At 38.4% G+C, this 25,499-nt stretch overlaps 1 protein-coding gene across 1 annotated transcript; it reads left to right on the top strand.

Moving 5' to 3' along the window:
- Positions 1-256: 256 nt before the first annotated feature.
- LOC116699305 (macrophage mannose receptor 1-like) lies at positions 257-24,067 on the top strand. Its single transcript, XM_032531829.1, is given in 31 exon segments — positions 257-413; positions 807-1,163; positions 1,412-1,579; positions 1,839-1,991; positions 2,194-2,316; positions 3,036-3,173; positions 3,304-3,483; positions 3,755-3,909; positions 4,279-4,392; positions 4,602-4,717; positions 4,891-5,039; positions 5,130-5,326; positions 5,875-5,993; positions 9,933-10,005; positions 10,128-10,281; positions 10,452-10,490; positions 11,792-11,803; positions 11,806-11,954; positions 12,089-12,150; positions 12,593-12,693; positions 16,219-16,361; positions 16,636-16,741; positions 18,720-18,869; positions 19,499-19,726; positions 21,138-21,370; positions 21,919-22,084; positions 22,427-22,594; positions 22,683-22,799; positions 22,959-23,117; positions 23,489-23,524; positions 23,612-24,067. Coding segments are annotated over 31 exon segments (4,395 nt in total). The 5' UTR covers positions 257-340; the 3' UTR covers positions 23,869-24,067.
- Positions 24,068-25,499: the final 1,432 nt, after the last annotated feature.

The raw sequence follows: 25,499 nt of genomic DNA, 5'->3' as shown, positions 1-25,499 counted from the left end.
CTGGTTGAAAACAATGGTAGTTTCCCTTCAAAAGAAACACCAAATACTGTATCAGCATTTGCCCTTTGATGTTCATCTGAAATACTCAAAAAATATTACGTGTGACTGGATGAGGGGTTCTGGGAAAACAGTATAGTTGACAAATACTGTAAGTCTGAGACATGATGCTGATTCATTTAAACAGAAGGGAACACTGTGGCGTGTCTGATATATGACGTCACAGGATGGGCACAGTAAGTGCTATTAAAATTCCCCTCTTTCCACAATCTTTCACACAACTCATAAATCATCTGTGAGAAATGCATAGATAACGTTTTCAGCTGTGAGACATCTCAAAAGAATGCTAACAATGAAGACAACTTGCACAGCCTTGGTACTTCTCATCCAAACATTACAATGTTTGGCCTCAGATGGTACAGTATTCAAACTTTTAATTTTTAGGTTTTTGTGGGGGTTTTCCTGAGCACATTGCTCGACATACCTAACTCTATGTAAGATTGTTGTGTCCTTTCCAAGTGGCAGTTTGATGCCTGTGTTACCCTGTTTGTAGATATGTTACAGTTCAATGTTTTATGGTGGTTGTGATTAAAATTATAAAAATGTAAAAAAAAAAAAGTAAATATATGTAATAATAAAAATGTTTGGTTATTACATTTGTGTCTATTCTGTGAATATTAACAGTAGTATTGTCCGTGTTCTATAAAATCCCACAAAAGACACAAAGGAAACAACTTCAATCTGGATTTCTTCTGCATTCTATCACAACAACTGTAATTGTTGATTATTTGAAAAATCTTTCTCTACAGATTCACCATTTCAACTAACTAACAAGGTGACTGGTTTTTGTTTGCTTAAACAATTCAAATACTGCTTTGACATACGCTGGACAACTGGTGACCGACTACTGGTTTCCTGGACAAATAAGTGCCTGGGAGTCCAGGGGAAAAGTGTGGGAAGTGAAATAAGCCTCTACAATTGTGATGAAACCAGCGACCTCCAAAAGTGGGAATGCAAGAATGGAACAGTGCTCGCCCTCAAAGACCAAGAGCTTTACATTGAGCTCATTGCAGATAACACAGCAGTTCTCTCCAACACTATAGGACCCAATAACCACCTCACTATTTCAGGGACCTCCAGTGGTGCTTGTACAAGAACATACAGAGGTATAGTATAAAACGCTATTCTTTGTCCACACTGTGTCACTTGTTTGTAAATCCCTAGATGAATTATACTATTTTTTTTATTTGACTTATGACAATAAAAAAGACACTGAAAGGACTCCTTCCCAGATTTGAATTATTAAGTGGTGAAGTAGTGTGTCATAAATCTTCATAAAATGTCAATGACTACAGGTACATATGTTCTCTAAATACTCAAGCTATTATTTGATTTGTTATTTTTGTCCATTTAGAACTTTATACTATTGGAGGAAATGCAAATGGTAGGCCCTGCATGTTTCCCTTCGTGTACAAAGACCAGTGGTACTCAGCCTGCACTACCACTGACTCAGAAAATCTCCCTTGGTGTGCAATTCAAACTAAATATGAACACGAACTATGGGGCTACTGCCCAACTTACTGTAAGTACTGCCTTTTTTTGTTTATTACTGCAATGGATACAACACACGATTTTTTAAGTGTACACTTATTCACAATGAAGGGGATAATAAAGGCTTTCAGGATACTAATGGGTGTTCTCTGATTTATGACCTACCACTATTTTACTTTTAATTACATTTTATTATTATTTACTTACAACTTGAGGTTACAAAAACATTTTTTTTTTTTTTACATATGCAAAGCATTTCTATTATATATTACTGTTTGTACATTTCACAGCCAGAGATAACTGGAGCAAACACCCATCAGGAGCGTATTACCAGCTCAACACAGAGGCAGCGCTGACTTGGCCCCAGGCTGAAGCCAGCTGTAAACAGCAGGGGGCCTCCCTGCTCAGTATCACGGATCCTAATGAGAAGGCTTACATCACAGGTAAGGAGAAACTACTATACAACTACTACTATAATATACTTTATAAACACTACTTGTATTGATACATTAAAATGTGTGCATGAATACATTTCTGTTCTGACAGTAGCCAGGCTTGTGGTTGTTTGAGCCTTACTCCTTATCATTTTATCGTCTTTGCTTTGTGTGTCTTTTTTATTTTTTAAACACACAAACACACTCACAGCACTACTAGGGACAGCGGGCAGGGGACAGGGGGACAAGCTTTGGACTGGGCTGATTCGGAACCCAGAACATGGCTGGAAGTGGTCTAATGGAAGCCCTTATCGTTACCTGAATTGGGACTCAGGTGAGTTTTAATTTCCATTCTGACTTATAAGTAATAAGATTACTGTATTTATATGTAGATATTTCCTTTATCATTTGTACTTTAGACACACCATGTTGCCTGTCTGTTGTGTTTTTTGCAACTTTCTATTACAAACCCCAACCAGGGCTACGCTGCAGATAGTTATGGGAACAGAGGAATTCTGATTGTTCAGCAGTTTAGTTTCAAGACGTACAATAACAGTGCCTGAACTTAGAGACGTCGTCCATGCTATTTGCATTTAAATCTGGTTATCGTAGTGTTCAAAATATTGTGCACATTTCAAATCACACGGCATTTCCCATGAAACTTGATGTATTAGCACACTACAAAACATGTCTAGAGTATCCCGGATGTACCAATGTCAACTCATTTTCAACATCATGATGAATCTTGACTGCTCTGCCAAATAATCAGGCCATTCATCACACCAGTCCAGCTGTTAACAAGCATATCATTCAACTTTTTTCTTTTCGCCTCTTTTTCTATTTTTACATATTCTTTTTTCATTGCGGATTCTACTGTTCTCTTATACTACTTACATTGTATTACAATTGTTGTTTAGACCTGCTATACTACTGAATTGATAAAGATGTCATTTATTAGCATTATAATTTTCTTAGGTGTTATGAATAAAATTATCAAAAGGGTGTGAATTTGATAACTCAGACACATCTGAGAACTGAACCTCCTCGTTTTAGGACATCCACTTCCTAATCCGGGACACCACTGTGCACTTGTTGATGGTGCTGTACAGTACTCCTGGCAAAGTTCATCATGCACCAAGAAACTGGGGTACATCTGCTACAGTGCAGGACCTGTGGCTCCTCCTACTGAAGGTAAAGAAAAACATACATTTTATTCTATTCTATTCCCACAGTTTACTGTGTTACTATTTTGTCTTTGGTTAATGAATTGCATTCAATCTGTGACTCCATATTTATATTTCTGCGTTCTTTTCTTGATCAGCTGTTGAGACAGGATTTTGTTCAAGCCCTTGGATTCCCTACAATGGCCACTGCTTCCACCTCCAACGTACTCAGAAAACATGGTCTGATGCTCAGAAAGCGTGTCGCAAAGAAGGAGGGGACCTAGTCAGCATCCGCAATGTGGAGGACCAAAGCTTTGTCATCTCTCAACTTGGCTATGGTAAAGAAAATTAAATATAACTTGATAGAAGAAGTATTTACAACAACCAACAGACCTTAGGAAAAACTTTACAGGGGGAATACTTCTTTAGCGCTTCAATACCAATTACTGGTGTTATTGTCGGATGTTGCACACAAATCTCTCAACCAGTGAGCCTCCCCCTCCCATAGCAGTGATGACCAACAAGAATTTCCAACTGACACACACAAAAGTAAAAAAGGCAGAGCTCCACAATAAGATCTACATATAATTTTTTTGTGCACATCTACAGCATCCACGGATGAACTTTGGATTGGACTGAATGACAAGAAGACAGAGGGGCTGTTTGACTGGATTGACCACTCAGCTGTCAGCTTTACCAGCTGGGAGTTTGGGAAACCTGCTGTCTTTACTGACCAAGAAGACTGTGTTCTCATTAGGGGAGAGGTAAGGAGCTATGGATATGGTGCATATGCCCAGCCTTTTGTAAAAAGATTATTATTTATCCAACTAACAAACCTACTACAGTAAATTGGCAGATTGTGCAGTTACGTATTACACTTTATTCAAATGAGAAGGAAAACTGCTGTCCACACTTTTGTGTACTTTTTCACTTGGGATGTTTTAAGCTAGGCCCTTCAGTTCCATTTGCTGAATTTATGACATTTTGTATCCTCGTATAGGTATGTATCTATGACAATAAAAAAAAAAGTAAAAGTAAATTCTTCTCTGACGACATATACTGTAGTTCGCTTGTCTGTTGGTGCATCCAGATTTGACATGGATAGACATTTGAATGTGCTTCTTTGTTTTTAGAATGGGAACTGGGCTGACCGTATGTGTGACGAGAAACATGGTTTCATTTGTATGAAGATGAGTGCCTCTGAACCCTCTGGAGATGAAGTGGAGCAGAATGTAGGCTGCAAAATTGTGCGTGAACTTTACTTCTTCTAATTTATGAGAAAATATCTGTTCCGGCTTTATTCTGTAATAGTTTATTCCCCAGCAACCATGTCAGATTCCTGCAGACATATTAGTCATTTTGTTGTGTTTAGCTTTTTGTTCTCTGAAAATGAATACATCACACTAAATAAGAACACAACATAATGACATTTTCCACTTGTTTTAATACAATCCAGGGATGGAAAAGACATGGGTCCTACTGCTACTTTGTAGGAACGAAGACAAAGACGTTTGATGAAGCCAAAGAGGACTGCAAGAGCTCAGATTCATACTTAGCTGATGTTTCAAATGGGTAACAAAATTATTTTAAGCAAACTAAAAATGAGCAAGGTATATTTTTTAGTTCAGATGTAATAGGATTTATTAGGACTTCAACATTTTTGACAAAATTCAAACAAACAGTGTTGGGTACATCATTCACAGATATGACAAATCCTTTGATCCTAATTGTGTAAATATTTCCAGGGTGGATAATGCCTTCCTCATCAGCTTGGTGGGGATGAGACCAGAGAAGTACTTCTGGCTAGGCCTCTCAACCCAGAAAGACACTGATCAGTTTGTGTGGACCAACACAGACTCAGTGAGGTTTACTCACTGGAACGCTCAAATGCCAGGTATGGATACACTTTAAACTCCATCTGGAAGATTTGTTGGAAATTGCCCTGACAATTGACAGTTTACAATTTTTCCCTCCACAATGCAAGGTCACCAACAGGGCTGCGTTGCCATGGCAACTGGTTTTTTGGCTGGCTTATGGGATGTTATGCCATGCACAAATAAGATCAAATACATTTGCAAACACCTGGCAGAGGGGGCTGTTTTAACGCCTGCACCACCAACTCCTCCCCCTGTATGTGCTGACGGCTGGAAAAAACTACCAACAAGAAACTTCTGCTATAAGGTGAAATTCAAAGCAGCTTAAAAACATGAGTGCAACACATACACCTGCAAATCTGATGTATTAAATTGATCGTCTAAGCTTACTTAGAGGAGCAATAGTTTCTACTAGTAGTACTAGGAGTAGAGTAATTCCTCACCAATACTAAAGTCAGGCATGTTATGCCCTGTTAAAAACTGACTAATTTGCAAATGATTGGGGTGAGCAAGGCCACCATGACAACCAAACAATGTAGCTAGCGTGGTAGTAGATATAATCTAACATACTGTATAACAAAATTAAAGACACCAAATTACATTCACTTACAGTACCTCCCTTACTGAGAACAGGAAAAAACAATGTTATCATAAGTGGCTGCCCACCCAAATCCAAATAGTAAGGCCATCAGCAAAATGTGTATATGCTTGTGCCATGATGGAACTTGAAAAACTACATAACATTAAAACTACTCTGATAGGCAAACACACAAAGAGGGCAAAGACAATAAACTGTTTGCTTGTTATAAAGTCACACTACCAAAACATATTGAACGTCTTTGTCTTCTGGTCAAGCTGTTTCCAGAGTCCTCTTCAAAGAAGAGGACGTGGTATGAGGCCAGAGATTACTGCAGGGCCATCGGAGGAGACCTGCTCAGCATCCACAATGATATTGACCAAAGAATTGGAAGACGGTACAGTATGACCTGGTCTCATACAATTAGGGGTACAATTGACAAAATCTTCTTAGTCTAAATTACGCTGTAGTTGTGTCAAGGAAGAACATTGTCATTCTTTCAAGATGCTGTAAATATTTGTTGTTTGTAAAAATAAATATCAGGCGATCAGGATGATTATTGACAGAACATCTTGTAAGTGTATAGTAAATGGCAAATTACAAAATTAGGATTTAAGGAATTTAAAAAAGTAAAGAACTGGTTGCAAAAGATGAAGGTTAGCTAGTGTCCAGGGGCCTAATTTATAAATGTGGCATACGCACAAAAGAAGACATACTGTACACCGTTCTCTACGCAAGAATTGGGATTTATACAAAGAAAACTTGACGGAAAAATGCGTGGTACTCCGCGGACAATCTGACCCAGGCGCACACACAGAAAAGGGTGAAATGAGAAACGGCAACACCGACAGTAGATGGATGAAACACCTGAAACTTGTGAATCTCAGACCATTATGTAAGACAAATCAAAATACTCCCTTTATTGATAATAATAAGAATTCACAAAGCCACTCTTACATATAATATCCTACACAAATCCATCTGCAGTAAAAAAAACAACAAACAAAATAAAACAAGATACTTTCGTAAATTCAAACAAAGATATATTTGCAAAAAAAAACCTCAAATGTTCTATAATTAGATTGGTAAATTATGGAATTTATTCTCATGAAAAATACTTTACCCAGGACAAATGAACTGATATTTTTTCAATGCCTCCTACTGGCGGAGCACATTGTTTTAATATGGTCATCACACAGCCTGCACTACAGCCGCCCATCATAGTTTTTTATACAGGGTTTATTTTTTATGGGTGGAAATTAGGGCTTAACGATTAATAGCATTTGCAGTAGTATTGCAATATGTTAAAATGCGATGTCCTAATTGCAAAGGCTGTGATTTGGTCACGTGACTCGCGAGAGCAAATCAGTCAGCACTCCGCAGGGAAAGCATCAACTTGGCACATTAATACTACGTCATTCAAACAACTCTGAGTTGTAGCTTAAAACTTTTACAGCCGTTTTAATAAAATGAGGGGTTTTATTCAGGCTTGAGTCAATTTATGCAGTTAATGGATACAGGCACGGAGAACTGAAGGCTCTGCAAGCACTGATTAGCGCTGAATAGCGGTTAGCTAGCTAGCTCCTAATAAAGATATGAAGCCGAGGAGACTGCCGCAGAGAGGGGTAACAACCAGACTAACAGTACAGTCATCCCACGGCAAGACTACCCCGCAGCATGCTACTACTAACGTGTATATATATATATATATATATATATATTATATATATATATATATATATATATTATATATAATATTATGGCATGCCGTTTAGGAAATAATATATATATATGAAGTTTATCCATCTGAATATATGGAATGAAGTCTGAATATATTGAATGGAAGTCTGATATATGGAATGAAGTCTGAATATATGGAATGGAAGTCTGAATATATGGAATTGAAGTCTGAATATATGGAATGAAAGTCTGAATATTGGAATGAAAGTCTGAATATATGGAATGAAGTCTGAATATATGGAATGAAAGTCTGAATATATGGAATGAAGTCTGAATATAGGAATGAAAGTCTGAATATATGGAATGAAGTCTGAATATATGGAATGAAAGTCTGAATATATGGAATGAAAGTCTGAATATATGGAATGAAGTCTGAATATATGGAATGAAAGTCTGAATGTCGTGTCGTTTGGAGTATGACCAGTTGTTTGCAAAAAAAAACCTGCAGTTCAACAAAGTATTGGACTATTTCAGCCGATGCCATTTTGTAAATCCAGTGAATTCAGAAAGGTATCCCTTTGGTGACATTTCTGTCAATGTATTCCAACTTTCATTCCATATATTCAGACTTCATTCCATATATTCAGACTTCATTCCATATATTCAGACTTCATTCCATATATTCAGACTTTATTCCATATATTTCACATTTTCATTCCATATATTCAGACTTTCATTCCATATATCAGACTTTCATTCCATATATTCAGACTTCATTCCATATATTCAGACTTTCATTCCATATTCAGACTTTCATTCCATATATTCAGACTTTCATTCCATATATTCAGACTTCATTCCATATATTCAGACTTCATTCCATATATTCAGACTTCATTCCATATATTCAGACTTCATTCCTATATTCAGACTTTCATTCCATATATTCAGACTTCATTCCATATATTCAGACTTTCAATTCCATATATTCAGACTTCATTCCATATATTCAGACTCCTCCATATTAGCTACATATATTCAGACTTCCATTCATATATTCAGACTTTCATTCCATATATTCAGATGGATAAACTCATATATATATATATTTCCTAAACGGCATGCCATAATATATATATATATATATATATAAACAAAACTGCAATCCACACATTTAAATATGTTTATTACAGTAAATCATATTTACATAATCTAAATACTACTAAGTGTGGTGAAGCCACATATTTGTTTTATATTTCTGCAATCTGCACTTTAGTTTGTTTTTGACTTTCACATGTATGTTTACACCAGGCTTGGTCATTGTGCATTATGCTAGTGTGATTAAAGTAGTTAACTATAGGTCATTTATGTAAATTCATGCATCACTTAATTTCATCATTACATACAGAACTGGCCTCCTGGAAAGAGCAGTTTGTTTAATCTATCTAATCTTGTGTTGTTCATACTATACAAGGATTTATTGCTTGTCTTTGTTGAATAATACAGAAGACAAAGAGCTTAAAAAATTGCAATTAGATTATTTTCCAAAATCGTTTAGCCCTACTCACGATTGGATTCCGATTCAGAGGCCAACGATTTGATTATAAAACGATTATCGATGCATCGCAATGCAACAATTTTTTAATGTACATTTCTATGCGTGATTTAAAAAACATACATATAAATCTGAGTTTGTTAGATTTTGACATATGCCGTATTTGTCACACACAAGTTTTAATGAAATGTTTTGGCTACTGAGGTTTTTATTTGGTAGTCATGCTTAAATATATAATCCAATAATCTTTAAACCTTAAACGTGCTTGCAAAAGGGATCTCCTTGTCAGAGTCTTGTGTAAAGGTGGAGAATCGGCTTCTTAGAACATGAAACATGAGGTGGTCAGATGTAATGTGATAAAGTAGATGAACCTTTTGGACATTTTTTTTCTTTTTCTCATGCCTAAACTAAGTTGCTGTCCATAATCCTATCCTCTTTCAGTCACTCTTTTTTCGGATTTGTAAACGTCTAGAGATAGTAACTTTAAAAAAAGTCATCACATTTAAAAAATAAATAAATAAATAATAATTGATTATTATCCAAATCAAGCATCAAATCGTTTGAGAGATAATCGTGATGCATCTAAGAATATTTTTTTTCCCCCACCATTATTATTTTTAGCGCTTTAGATCATTTTATTTTTGTTGTTATTGTTTGTTTTTATTGTAAATTCACACTATTTGTCACAACTTCACATTGAGTGAAAGGCCGTTGCTTTGTTTTCCTCTGTGCGCATGATGTAGATATGGATGAATATTAATTGGGGGAGTTTCACTGACTTTAAGTATTTAAGTGGGCGTGACATGAAACCGCCAAAGCTGCGCCACATTTAGAGTCAATTGGGATTTATAAAGGGAATCCAGCGTAGGATATACGTGCGCACAGTTTTATAAATCTGAATATTTCTGTGCGTACTCACATCCTATGTTTCGTCCGTACGCCAATTCTGACGCAAATTTGCCACATGGTTTTATAAATAAGGCCCAAGAGCAATGGGAAACTGCATAATCAGACAACTAGGAAATTTATCAAACAATTGTTCCTTAAACATTTTTCACAGGTTGCATGTTTAAATCATTAATATAAGGTGGTCCGTTATAGCTCAGGAACAGTCTGGATTGGACTTAGTGCCCCTGACCCAGGAACCGGTTACGTATGGAGCGATGGATCCGCAGTGAGTTGACCGTTTTCTCTTTCTACAGTTGTTAAGTAAATCAATTTTAGCTATGCAATCTTAATTAAATGAAAATAAATGAATTTGTCATTGCATGATTAAGTGTTTGCTTTTGTTTAAAGGTAAACTTCCAACACTGGAGGGACGGAGAGCCAAATAATAGAAATAATGTGGACTCTTGTGCTGAATTTCTACCACATCTGCAGCTTCGGCAAGGGTCTTGGAACAGTGTGCATTGTGAGAAGTACAATGGATGGCTGTGTCAGATCCAAGCAGGTAAAGCATGGCCATTCGGTTACATAAGTTTCAAAGAAAAGTGTGTAATTCTTTTGTTGATGATAGTTGAGTGAGTGAAGTTTCTTCTTTCATCAATGTCTTCTTCACATGTGTTCAGGTGCATGACATTACTACTTAACTATGTTTATTTTCTATCCATGTCCTTACAGGGTCAACTCCAAAGGCACCTCCAGACCCCGTCACTCCTGGTAAGTGGGATAATTATGTGACCACAAATACGCTTTTTTTTCATGATTGCAGCACAGCTTGAAGTACAACCGAAATCAAATGGATAGTTTTTTCCTGCTGCATCATTTAGATACAATCAGTGAAATATGTGTCCTGGGCTCTCTTTAAAAAACAGTAAAAACTGTACCCAAAAAGAAAAAGCATCTTACATAACTGTTTCATTATTTTTTTTTGTTTTATTTTAAACGTTAATGTAAGTGTTACACTCAAACAGTATTTTGTTTTTGCGTGGCTATGAGGAACTTTCAGTTTGTGTAGATCCTAGTGTTTTCACCACAATTGCTGTCATAAAGAGCTTTTCTAGGGCGTGCTGGCTGGTGCTGTATTACAGAGTTAGCATTAACAGGAGGTCATATAGTTGCAAGGATTGTTTTGCCCAGACACAACCTTATTCATTTACAGTTAGAGAATATGTTAATGCATTGTTGCATTTCAAGTGTTGCATACTGTAATTTAGCCTACTTTGTATCATCAATTATCATGAGCTAAACAGGGTGTCACTGTGTCACAAGCCAGAGTGAGTTAGTAGTAGCAACCAACGTAAAAATATTACGATGCAAAGCATACTGGCACACTGAATAACTTAGATTTATATATGAAACCCAAGGACGCTTTATACAAGTACAGGGGCACCACAAGAAAAAAAGCAGGCTAACACAAACAGGACTGAACAGAAATAAAAAACTGGATGCTTAATGCAAGGGGGACGTAATTTCATGTAGGTAACTGATGTACCACGTCTTACACACTCTTACACGCAGTTAATTTATGAATTAAATAGATATACATACAGTACCCATCAAGAAGAAAGAGGGACAATTCAGGGTTGGTTTTGAATCCTTTACAATCCTGTAATTGTCTCTGCCCGACCAACACATTCCCTTTTAGCTTTTAGTTGTTCTTTTTTAATTTCTTTTTTCCTGTGATGGCCCTGCCCCAGTATCAGCCATAACTACAACAGACAACTTCTAAAATAAAATTTAAATACAATTACGTAATGACGTGTTGGAGTTACTCACCCGCAATCATCTAACACTTATAACATATAATATGTACAGTAGATTTGTAGGACAATTTACAATTGTAACAATTTATCTAGAAATGACCATAAGTTTATTCGCCAAGGTTTAGAGATATTGCTTTCTGAGATTCGCACCGCCACCCAACTGAATTGTTGGTAAGAGAGATTTTGTTTGTGATGCTAAAAGCATTGAAAACACATATATTGAAGATATATTACATCTTTTTAACATGTTTTCAGACTACAATAAGACCTCGATGGGTGGCTAGAATGGAATGGGAATCAGTATTTTATTAACAGTATGTCGATGGCCATGGACGAAGCTCGTAGCTTCTGCCAACAGAGGCATAGTGACTTGGTAACTATCAACACCGAAGCTGAACGGGTCTTTTTGTGGAAACAGGTAAGCAGTGCTATTTATTCTACATTTAACCATTAAAGCAATAAACAATTAAAGTAAAATAACCATGGCATTTAACTTCAACACAAAAAATAAGTAATGCTTCTTTTAACATGTCCCTCTGTTTCTGTGTCTAGATATCCCAAAGTTATGAAACTTGCTGGATAGGTCTGAAACTAGATCTTGATCAAACGCTTGAGTGAGTATGAATAAAATACAAACGAGGACAAGAGTCAAAAAAGCATAACATTTAATACAAAATTAAAATTAAAAATTTAAATAAATCTGACTTTTGGGGAAAATAAGTCCCAAGAAGGAGAATTAAAATAATAAAATATTATACATGATTACAAATTTGAAATGTCTGTTACACATTAAAAAATACGTTTCTGTGGCTTTGTTTTTGAATGTGGCTTTTATTCTATACAGTACAGACTAATGGCAGAAGTTACTGGTCACATTAATTTGCTTCCTATTTTCTTCCACAATCTAGCCAATTTATAATTTGTCTTTGAGATGTTAAGATGGAAGAAACAAAACATAATACAGTTCAAGCCTTTAGAATTGAATCGGAGTTGAATATTTTAACCATGAGTTGTTCTCTGACAACATTTAAACGGATTTGTTTGTGTTACATTAAGGTGGGTGGATGGTTCTCAAGTGGTGTTTCTGAGGTGGGATGCAGGTCAGCCTGATTTCAAGAACTATGATGAGAACTGTGTTGTCATGACGTATTCTACTGGTGAGTAAATTACTATATGATTCATCTTAACTGACATACATGCAAATGACAATTGCACCTGCAGCTGTGATTCTGCACAAAGTAATCCTTAAGATGTCAGTACTGGTTAATTCAGTGACACTTGTGTTTACCATGGTAACAGTATAAAGCAGTTTAATACTACAGCAACACTTGTTAAGCTGCTACTTTGTCAAAAAAAACAAAAAGAGTAAGTGGTCTGTTTACAGCGCTACCAAACAAACTATCTTGTACTGATAAAGAAGACAATCCATACAATAATTTCAACCCCATTCTGATTTCATGTTTAAGTAGTTTTCCACACAACAGCACATTAAAGTCGGTATCATTGCTGTGGAGTTGGAGACTTCCAGTCTGTTTCCTGCACCTCTTATCTCACGTTTCACTGTGGCTGCTCACTCTTATTCCATTATTGACTTGCAAAACTAAAAATTGATTCGCTGATAAAAAATGAAAATGAAAATGGCCGTTGCCTTTTGTGATATTCGCTAATCACGGTGTCACATGTTTCCTGTAGCAGCTTGACAATAAGAGCCATTATTGTCAGGCTGCCTCATTGTTTGGCCAGTTGAACATTTTAAATGTGAAGCAGCATCAGTAGGATGGTTTGTCTTAGTAGTAAATGAATAGACCCAATCACAATGTTTGTTTACAATAACTTCTAGGTATGAAACTCCTGCGTCCCGTACACAATTTAAAAGCGCTGAGCAACGGGACGTTTAAACGTTATAGTTCTGGATGATAATGACAACAGAAATAAACTAGAATATATCAGCTTGCCGATTTTAAATATCTCTGCAATTCAAATGAACGGCCATTTCTGTACCCGTAAGTAATATTCGTGTTAATATGACGCCATGGTGATACTCTGAGTGTAAAGACAGTGAACAGAATGAGACTATATATACTACATAATTGGACTATATAAATCTCTTGTAATATAAATCCTCTACTTCTCTATTAGTCAAAGTCAAAGTCAGCTTTATTGTCAATTTCTTCACATGTCAAAACATACAAAGAAATCGAATTGCGTTTCCCTCTATCCACGGTGACAACAAGACATTTTAACCAATTTGGTCCACAGACAAACATAACATTCAAGTAAACAGTATAAAAAGTAAAATAAGAAGATATGTACAATGAGGAACATAAGAGCAGCAAAATTTGAGTTAAGAAAGTGCAATTATGCATACAGTTTGACAGTCAATGTAATGTGCAAAAGTCAGGCGGTAGCATAGTGGTGCCGGTTATGTAAGAGCAGCAGAAATGTGTTCCCAAGTGTTTTTCAGGACAACAAAAAGTGTGCAATGTGTGCAAGTGGAGTAGTGCAAGGCAAGCAGCCATTTTGGGTCCAAATCCAGATATTTATATAACTGCGGGTAGAGGGGGGGAGAGGTTCAGCCTCCTAACAGCCTGGTGTATGAAGCTGTTGGTGAGTCTGGTGGTGCGGGAGCGCAGGCTTCTGTACCTCTTTCCAGAGGGCAGTTGGTCAAACAAATTGTGAGCGGGGTGACTTGCATCACTCACAATTGTGGTGGCCTTGCGGGTGAGGTGGGATGTGTAATGTCCTTCAGGGAGGGGAGTGAAGCACCAATAATCCTACCAGCTGTGTTCACTATGCGCTGCAGGCCCTCCTGTTGTATTCAGTGCAGCTTCCGCCCCACACAGCAACACAGCTGGAGAGGATGCTCTCAATGGTGCCTCGGTAGAATGTGGTCATGATGGCTGGTGGAGCACTTACTCGCCTGAGTTTTCTGCGAAAAGTACAGGGGGCCCCTGAGCTTTCTTCGCCATGATGTAGTGTTGGTGGTCCAGGAGAGGTCTTCACTGATGTGCACCCCCAGAAATTTGGTGCTGCTCCTCTCTCCACCAACACACACCGTCGATGGTCAGTGGCAGGTGTTGGATGTGACCTCTCCGGAAGTCAACCACAATCTCTTTAGTCTTGCTGACGTTCAGCAGGAGGTTGTTGTCCCTGCACCACGTGGTCAGAAGGTCAAACCTCCACCTGTATTGAGTCTCGTCGTCCTTGGTAATGAGACCCACCAGATTGTGCGTCGGCAATTTCACCATGTGGTTGTTGCTGTAGGTTGCAGTGCAGTCATGCGTCAGCAGGGTGAAGAGCAGCGGGCTGAGCACGCAGCCTTGAGGGGCCCCCGTGCTCAGTGTGATGCTTTTTTGAGATGTTATTTCCAACCCTACTACTTGAGGCCTCTGACAGAGGAAGTCCAGTAGCCAGTTGCAGAGGTAGGTACTGAGTCCCAGTTTGTCAAGTTTGCAGATGAGTTGTTGTGGTATTATGGTGTTGAATGCAGAACTGAAGTCTATAAACAGCAATCTCACATATGAGTCTCTTTTATCCAGGTGGGTGAGGGCTGGGGGAGGGTGAGCAGATTGCATCCTCTGTGGACCGCTTGGCTCGGTATGCAAACTGGAAGGGGTCCAGGTGGGGGGGAGAATGGATTTGATGTGTGACATGACAAGCCGCTCGAAGCACTTCATGATGATGGGTGTCAGTGCCACGGGGCGGTAGTCATTGAAGCAGGATGGAGTCGTTTCTCTTCGGCACAGGTATGATGGTGGCAGCTTTGAAGCATGATGGGACGATGGCTTGCTTCAGGGAAGTGTTAAAGAGTTCTGTGAGACATCCTTAAGCTCCTCAGCGCAGTCCTTCAGCGCACGACCTGGGATGGTTGTCTGGGCCTGCTGCCTTCCGGGTGTTGATAGCAGCAAGTGTCCTCTTCACGCTATCGGCAGAGAGACACAGAGGCTGCTCGTGTGTAGGGGGAGGGGTCTTCTGTGGGCAAGTGCTGTTTGTGCTTCAAAGCGAGCAAAGAAGCGGTTCAGATTGTTGAGCGAGGGATGTTGCTCTCACAGCTCTGTGGCGCGGGCTTGTAGTCCGTGATGGCCTGAATGCCCTGCCATAGGCTTTTTGCGTTCCTGCTGTCTTGAAGTGGGTGGTTATCTTGTGAGTGTGTTGCTTTTTTTTCTACCTTGATGCCCACGGGAAAAGGGTTTGGCTCTCGCTGTTCTCAAGCCAGCTTCATCCCCAGCTCTGTAGGCTTGGTCTCTAGCCCTCAGCAGCTTGAGGACATCCCCTGTCAGCCATGGCTTCCAATTGCCCGAGTGATGATGTCTTTTGTGGGTCACATCATCAATGCACTTGGTGATGTAAGAGGTTACAGTGTCTGCATCTCCTCTACGTCTGTCCGGTTGTTGGAAGTGGCTGCCTGCTTAAACATTTCCCAGTCTGTTGTGTCAAAGCAGTCTTGAAGAGCGTCAGAGGCTCCCTCAGGCCACACTTATATATACACTTATTATACATAGTAGAGAAGTAATTGCAGAGTAAATACATTAAATGGCTGTTACATGCAGCATCAAAAATGGGGGGTTTGATTTTTGAGAAAACTTAAGGATTATAACTTTAACCTGATATTTGATTTTAAATCGAAACAGCACATTGTATTTGCTAAAGTATTTATTTTCATGTATTGGATTGGTTCACAGGGTTCTGGCATGATTATAATTGTGGGTTTGAGCACAAGTCCATTTGTAAACGCAGTGGATCACCACCTGCCAATGCCACTGTGGCACCTACAGTGGCCCCTAAAGGTGTCTGCCCACCCAACTGGAAAAAATTTAAATCAAAGGTCAGATGTCACTTTAAGCCTTTACGTTTTGTGTTGCAGGAATAAAAACTGATGTAGGACAGAATTAAATTCTCAATGCTAGTAATGGCATTGGCCTTTGATTTCTCAACACTGTCTATTAATCAGTGATCTTTTAGGTTGATAAGGATGATCTTTGAGATGGGACAATAGGCTGTTTTATCTGTAAAATTGGGATCAATGTACTAACCAGGACAATGTTTGAGTGGCTGTATTTTCAGGAGTTGTAAATCAACTTATCATTCCTCACCTCTAGTGTTACAGAATCTTTAATGACCAAAATGTAACATGGCGTGAAGCGAGGAAACAATGCCAAGATATGGGTGGAAACTTGGCCTCAATTCCCTCCAGACATGTGGAAGGTTTGTTGCATTTTCTTTTTTTTCTGGTAAAATACGCGCCAATCTTTTAACTTCTTCTACTGTTTATGGTTGCGTGTTCAGGTCCACGTGTAGCAGAACCCTGAGATGGGAGGTAAAGAACATACACTAGTAGCCGAGCCTAAATGTAATAATTTTAAATCTTTTGGATTTCTTTTGTGACTGTTTTAAATGGAGAGATTTTGATTGTTGTGTGGCTGGTTCAATAACCACCTTAATACAAACCTGTTTATCGAGGAATAGGTTTTAAAACATGCCAATGTCACTATTGTTTAAACAATGTAAAAAAATAAATCTAATTTCTTTTTGATTTACTTCTTTATAAATAAAAAGGAAAACTTATTTCCGTGAGATAAAAGCTACTCGGGCCTGAGTTTTCCTAGTAACCTTGCAAATGTTTTATAATAAATAATATGGCAATGGCTGTTGAATTTAAGACTAGGGTGACCATATTTTGATTTCCAAAAAAGACGACACTCGGCCAGGCCTCAAAACACAAATTCAGACAGGCTTCTCAGAGGTCAAAGAACATGCTTTATTATGCCTCAATGGTATAAAAATAACTTATGTAGTAAAATTAAATATGTAACAACCTGTCACAGAATAATAGCTCTTTTCAAATAAATACATATGAAATAATGAAATATGACCTATTCTGTGTCAGTTTCAAAATCCAGCTTCAACTAAATAGCTCTTAAAACCTTTTCAATGTAATGAGAAAAGGTTTTTCGGTGTCCATGTGAGCTTTGAGATCTCCAGCACCTTTAGACAATGAAACACATGCGCTAGCTTTGTACACGGTGCACTCCGCCTCCTACTTGTCCAGACCGAGACGGTACGTGTTAAGTTTTTTTTTGCAGTTCGGCTGTGAAGCTGCACTTACGCTTCGGCATTTTATGTTCAACGCTGCTCCGCTGTCTGATCTGCTCAGATGTTTGGATCTCTCCTATTACTCCCCCCGCAGACCCGCCACCATTTACTCACACATGACTCCCAGCAACAGAGACACAGCAGCAACAGTGCCAGTCCACAATACTGACATTTGTCCACAGTTTTAATTATAATTAACACAGCTGTATATTGTTAAGCAGGAGAGGCAAACCTGTATTTGTACCAGTGTTTCTGTTGGTAATTCTGCTATTAACACAGAAGAAGTTATTGAACACAACTAACTTCAGTTCGTAGAATAATAGCGTATGAGACGGAGCCTGCTGGACCCATTCATAATGAGTCAGCCGTCACTCTGTGAGTACGTCCATCGCACTCCCACTCTCTCCCTATCTCTTTTAATCAGTTATTGTTAAAAAAAAGTAACGAACGTGTGTTACATCAACCCGTTCTCCCCATGGATGAATTAAGAGGTTCTCACTCCCTCTTGGTCAGTAGCTCTCAGAGAGTCGCGTCCTCAGAGTCACATACTGACAAAAAGTCTGGCACGTGGGACTGTTGCAATTGATTGAAGTCACAGGAAACTCTGGTCATTGGCCAAATTAAGTTGCGGTGATTGGTCAAAATTGGGAGTGGCACCAAATTCACGGTTGAATTTGTCTGAATTGCTGCAATCAAGACATCGCAAAATCCTGGAGGGACTGACTATACTGTATTGCACAATGCACATTCAACATACAGAAAATACAAAGAGCACATGTATGTGTTTTAGGTGGGGCTGGGTGTTGCCAATGATTAACCAAATCAATTCAATTCCGATTCACAAGGTCCCGATTTGGTTGTATTTCAAATTCTACATCAATTAGGTTAGGAAAATTTTGCTTGTTTATACTGTAAAACTGATGCTAAAAGAACTTATGCTGTAAATTGTACAAGCAAGAAGCTACCCCAAAATAGTTTTTATAATGCACCTGGTTTACATTAAGAATTGACCTCCAAATAGGGGGCACATTTTTTAAACTTTCATGCAAATATCTGATATTTTAATTAATGTTATCGGTTAATTTTTCAGTTTTTTTGATGACTCAAATGGCTGAAACACCTACTACTACAGACGTTTGGATTGGTTTGCACAGAACAAATACACGTGCGTTTTTCTGGACTGATGGGCGACCAAGGCAATACGTCAACTTGGATTTAGTAAGTGGAAAGAATCTCAATAGTGTTTTATAATTGTAAGAGGACGTGTGTAGCACTGCTGATAATTTGTGTACACATGTGACACTTTGTTTCAGGGCCCGGTTGTAATTTTATAATGAAAATTGTTAACTAAAGTTGCAAACATCTGGGTTTACATTGCAGGGCAGAGAGGGTGCTCGCATATATGACCAAGTATATAATGGACAAGAGGTATGACATTTTAAAAACTTTGTTGTAAAGTGAGAAACTACGTATTTTGTCATGACTTGGAGAAAAATGATAGAAAATTACATTTGTCTTTACATGGTAACAAGTCAAAATCTTGACAGCTAAAAAAAAAAAAATTGAATTCCAAGATTTGACTGAGGCTCCACACTGTGGCAATGCAATGGGGGAGGAAAACACAAATTCAGTATTAATTTCAATATTATATTACTGTATGACCTTATCCATCCATCCATATTTCCCACCTTAATGTAACACAAACAAATCACTTAAAATGTTGTCACAGAACAACTCATGGTGAAAATATTCAACATTACATTAAACGTGTGTCTAGAACTGCCTCCTCTTCAACAGAGGCATATATTGACGTTGGTCTTTATGTGAGCGAGATGTCGTAAGTCACATCTTTTCTATTAAATGGGACAGCAATTGTTTTCAGCATCCTGGAGGCATACAGGTCCTGGAGAGATGGCAGATTGCAGCCAATCACCCTCTCAGCAGAGCGGTTGATACAGTTTTCTCACTACTTTCTCTCTTCTGTGCTTCCACAGGAACAGTGTGTTGTAATCAAAAGTGATTATTCAGTTGGTATTGGGAAATGGATACCAAAGTCCTGCAATGACAAAAATGGATTTGTCTGTCTTCGAAATACTGGTGAGTCCATCTTCTGACCTTGATTGTCACATTTTTTTGTTTTAAAGCACAGGTTGCTATGCAATTTTTAGACTAGACTTTTATGCAATATAATATCTGACCTTCGCAATGTACCACTACATTGTCAAATTTAAAACATTTATTAACAACATATTGTAACAATAACGTCTTCAGTCAATTGGAATTGTCATATGTTCAGTCAATTGGAAACATGGCAATTTGTCAATAAAGTAAAAAAAATAAAATAAATGCCGACATGTTGAGGCAGACGCTCGCAGCACAGCGGTCTTAGCAGCTAAGCAGACAGAGAGCAGAGAGGGTGACTCTGCATTAACTAACTAACATTCACTAACTTGTTGTTCTCTCTAATATAACCGATAAAAGCTGCTCTGTTTAGCCTACAAAATGTGCATGCAGGCTGAAATTCAACCATGCGGTTTTGTTGGGATTAAGTTTAGCAGAGAGAAATGCTACTAGCTGCAAGGCTAATGTGCAATGGTAAACAAGTTCTGTTGATGGGTCTCCTGCATTTTGACTGGCTGTAACGTTAATCCGCCGTACTTCAACACATGCTTTTTTTCCGCTTGGCAGAATGTGAAATAGGGGCGTGCAAGGCAACTTGGGCGGGCGCAGTCCCGCGGGTCCATTATGCACGTTCCTTATGCCTAGTTTAATAACTCTGGATTCAGCTAGTAGTGAACGTTACACATTTTTTAAAACGTGACATTTTAAACAAGGACCCTTTAAATTTTGGGCTGGTAAGTTGACGTAACCACCAAAAAAATTGTCCGCTGAAAACATAGAAGTTTCTTTAGCCATGTAAAGTTTCTGGGAAACGTCTTTTTGGGTCAGAAGGGTGCAGTTCCACCGTAGGCTGCTAAGCCCATGGTTGCATTTAGACACGGAGCTGCTCCTGGGGGCTTGGGTGGCTGCTTGACAAGCCGACCAGACGTGACGTGGCAGTATCGATGATTCCATTTTTTTATTCAAAATTTGAGATTGTCACTTAATTTCGCTGATACCCTTAATAGTATTGATAAGTATTTCTTAAAGCGGCTATAGTCAATAAATTACAATAAAAATGTATTAAATGATGAAACAATGTGACAATGGTAAAAAGGGTTGCTTATAGTGATGAGCCTACAGATAATTATTATTTCTTGAATCTTTAGCTTCTCCTCTCTGCTCTCTTTATAGAGGCGCCAGCTGATGTTTATCCATAATTGATGTGCAGCAGTTAAAAACAGTTTCTCCTTATCAACTAAACTGGTTACTGTATATGTCAATTCTGTGTTCAAAAAGCCAAAAATGTTTAGTTATGGTGGTTTAAGGAAGTTAGTCTTAAGCAACTGACCTCTTGACCTTAAGATGAACAAAAAACTAAATGTGTCTAATTTCTCACCCTAAACAGACCCATCCCTCCAGGACTCCCCAGAACCAACAACATCTACCAACTATGTCAGAATATTCAATGACTCTATCAAGGTTGTTACACAACAAATGAACTGGGATGTAGCCAAAAAGCACTGCGAAGGTGATGGTGCCAAACTGGCTAGCCTGCGAAACAAGTGGTCACAGGCCTATGTTGAGCTGCTGGCTTTGAATCTCAACGCTCCTCTATGGATTGGACTGAACAAAGTGCAGGTACAGTGCTGGAAAAAAACCTCTAAAATAGCACACAGAAAAGTAACATAATTAACCTCTGCTTGCAAATACTTACTACTGTCTAAATTCCAACAAAAAGGTGTGTCACTTATGTCTACACCAACCTGTTACAGGGTAGATTTTTAACTAAAGAAATATTATTTCCTATTTTAAAAGGAAAAATTATTGGTATTTGCATGATAGTATGTTTCTTAAAATTCATCTTACTTGAACATCTGTATTTAATAAAATGGCAATATATTTACAGTAACAGTTTGTTGAGCCATTTCACTCAAAACCACAAATGTCAATTATGGGGGCATGGGTTAGGAGATCAGTAGAATTAATTCTCTGGGGACCAGGGATGGTTGGAGAAAATTGCAATCCGTCCTGTAGTCTGACTGAGATTTCAATTTATACAGAAATACTACTAATGTGGCTAAAATGCTCTTTCATTCATTGCTTTAAAAACCAGAGATTTCAAAGTGTTTTTCAAAAAGAAATTGAATAATAAGGTTGAATGCAGTCTGACCAATTTTTTCTTTCAGACCAATGGGCATTTCATATTTATTGATGGCTGGCGCATGAGCTTTTCTCACTGGGGTAACAATGAGCCAAGTGGCGACCGACCTTGTGTCTACGTAGATCTGGATGGAAAATGGAAGACTGCTGACTGCAATCAGACCATGAACAGTGTTTGTATGAGGTCTACAGGTACGTCAAAGTACACTAATGTTCATTTGAATAAATTAATGTGCAACTTATCTATAAAGGCCAACATGTCTGCTATTTTAGGCATTAACCTGTAAAAGGTCAAAACACGTCTTGTGCTTATAAGTTTGGAACATATTTTTTTTCATTTTTTTTTATTTTAATCACTGTTCATGTGTTATTTATATGGGTTATACACTTTCACCTTTTTATGCTTTGTTCTTTTATAAAATATTGTTAAATATATGAAGTGCCTATTTCAATGTACTGGATTTAATTTGAGTAAACTATGAAAAAAATCTAATTAGTTAATCCCAGTATCATCACCGTCTCTCTCAATCACAGATTTGCCACCAACAGAGTCCAGTGGTTTTCCGGGAGTTTGCCCTGAAGATCTAGATACATCAATTACGAACAAGCATTACTTCTGGCTACCATTTAAAGGTTACTGTTACATATTTTTCACAGAAGAAAAACTGTGGGCAGATGCATCTACTAGCTGTATAAGACATGGTAAGTCCTTTTGTGAATGTTCCAAGATATTTTTAGGCACTAAAATGCTTGTAGCTTTTAGTAAGGACTTTTCCTTTGTTTTGTGAAGGTGGATCCCTAGCCAGTATTGAAGATCCCTTTGAGCAAGAATTTGTTCAAAGCAATGCAAACATGTTTAAAGACAGCCACACTTCGTTTTGGATTGGCATGTTTCAAACTCACAAAGGTACAGTTACATATGCTGATTCTTTCATGAAAAGTAATATTCATCTCCACAGAAAGAAAAGAGTTTATTAATGAAAACTTTTTTTCCACTTATTCTGGTGTAAAAAGACACTGAAAATGATTTAAAAAACAAAAACAATCTACCGGTCTGTATCTCCAGGGGAATGGTTGTGGTTGGACAAAACAGTCATGGACTACACTAACTGGGCTGAAGGTATCCCTGGTTATCGCAGCTACGGAGGGATTAGCGCTTCAACTGGGAAGTGGAATGCAGGCCATCCGTGGTATCGTAGACCATACATTTGCAAAACAGCCAAAGGTAAAAATGTGTTATTCTTTTGTTGTGTTAACTCTCTGTGTTTGAGAGTTGGAGCAGAGTGTTGTACCTATGCCACTGTTTTAAAGGTAACTAGTGTTGTTGTAAGCTATCTCGCCATTAAAGACAAACTTTAAAGTGGTGAATTGAGTAAATAAATTGCCTGCTGAGAAAAAACATTTTAGACATTCACCTTTCTGGGGGGAATTAACCTGCACAAGCATTACATAATTCTTTCTATACTCAATTTTAATTAATTCATGTTTACGGAATACAGTCATAAGTCTTGACAAATGCTGTGTTGGTTGTCTTCCAAAATGACGCGCTACAACGGAAAAACAAATCATTGTCACTTTTGCCTTTTCTCTCTCTAGTATTACCACCAATACCTCCAACATCATTACCTGCTGGTAGGTAACACCTTTTTACCATCTTTATTTTACAGAAAATTGTGACAATTTCTTTTTGGCTGATAATCTACTTTTTCAATCTTACAGTACTTGATCTTCGTCACCGTGGCCGCATAGCTTTGGCAGTTGTTGTGGTCATTACTGGAATTGCCACCGGGTTAGTCATAGCCTTCTTCCTCTTCAAGAAGTTCACTCGTCGCTTACCCATTCCTGACATGTTAACCACCTTTGACAACCCAGTCTTCTTCAGCAATGAGTGGTCACAGCCTAATGTGGTTGACACCAATAAACATGTAGAGAACGTAAAGGAAAAGAGCCCTGAGCCCCTTGTAACACAAAAATGAACAGAATCAGAATCTAATGGTACACATACTCTATCGAGGGCTCATGGTTAGTGGCTTCTCTTTTGCTTATCCAATGATTTCACATTCATTATAAGTGTTATAAACTGTGATAATGTTATGTATTTTAATACTTGTTACAGATCAGCTGCAGTGTAAAGTCAAGAGTTGTAATCTAGCTAACATTAAACAAAGTATACCAGATATGACTATCATTACTGCTTTTCATCCTGCTTACAGTTACATGATCCTAGGACTGTGACTTTATAGTTTTTATTGTACCGCGGTGAAGAAGCAACGTATCAACGCAGTATGGTGATAAACAGCAACCCCCCTTACAAGAGTAGCGTAAGTTAAAACAAGAATGCCGAAGGCAGACGCTTTGCAGCACAGCGGTCTAGCAGCTTATCAGACAGAGAGCAGGGACGGCGAATGGGTCTGCTAACTTGTTGCTCTCACTAGCAATATAAGCTGCTCTGTTTTAGGCTTCAAAACCTTCATGCAGGCTAAAATGTAACCGTGCATATTGTTCAGAATTAAGCTATAAGCAGAAGGAAATTCCGCTAGCTGCTAGGCTAATGTGGAATGTTAAACACTGCAGCGGTAACATTAATGTGTCCACCTCAGCTGAAAACAGTGAAACGTCTTTGCCCTCCCTACCTTGAAGGCCTGCATGATATTTGAAGTAAATGACAGTGCGATATTTATTTTCCCTGTGATATGAAAAAAGAAAAACTAATTTTTAAAAGATGACATAAATAGCTCTATTTAGAAATAATAAATCATTCTTGACTACTGCTGTGATCTTGTAGGGGATTGCATCTACATAGAAGATAAAATTGAAAAAGAACTTTTCTAATGTGAACCATTCTTTGTCACCGTATGAACACACCACCGCCGACTTGAGCTGCAAAGGAGCTCTAGCTGCCCTGTGAAGGACGCTTGTCAAAAAGTACGAGGAAGCTTTTTGACACTTTGGCCGCTCTGACATGGCAGCGTTCTCTGTTCGATTGTGAGAGAAGCACAAGCAGCCACTGCATTCCCAATACACTGACACTTGAAACCTTTTATAAATTACACATATAATGACAGAATTTGTATTGTTAATTGGTCGCAGAGGTGTCTGTTAGCAGTTAGCTCGCTTGTTAGCCGCTGAGCCGCAGCAGTGTGCAGGCAGAGCACACAGCCGCCAGACTAACCTAGTGATGCGAGGAGGACTTCACTGTGAGTGGACCGTTTAGAGACGATGTGACCGGCAGGTAACGTTACTGGTCCCTATGTACAAACAACGTTATAACATAAACAATAGGCAACCCAGCAACGGCAATTATGAGCTTGTCCTCAGAATTAATGTTTTGACAGGAACGAAAGTTTACATTGTATGTTTCTCCGGAATCAGCCAGCGTGAAGGACGTCTATATTCCGATTGGTTGCTGGCGTTAGGGCGTTAGGGCGTTAGCCGCTGCCAGAGTGATAGAGAAAGACAGACGCATCACTCTGTCAGCGGCAGCTATTGCCTACGGTACTTTTCTACACACGGAGAGCCTTACTTACCGTAAGAATAAACCCCGTCGGTCTAACGTCACATACACACGTTGCCCACATGGCTACCTCTCTTAAAAAGGTTGGACGGT

Source organism: Etheostoma spectabile, chromosome 12 (genome assembly GCF_008692095.1).
Source record: "Etheostoma spectabile isolate EspeVRDwgs_2016 chromosome 12, UIUC_Espe_1.0, whole genome shotgun sequence".
Lineage (NCBI taxonomy): Eukaryota > Metazoa > Chordata > Actinopteri > Perciformes > Percidae > Etheostoma > Etheostoma spectabile.
Note: the sequence above shows the minus strand (reverse complement) of the source record. Positions and strands in the feature narration are given on the sequence as shown.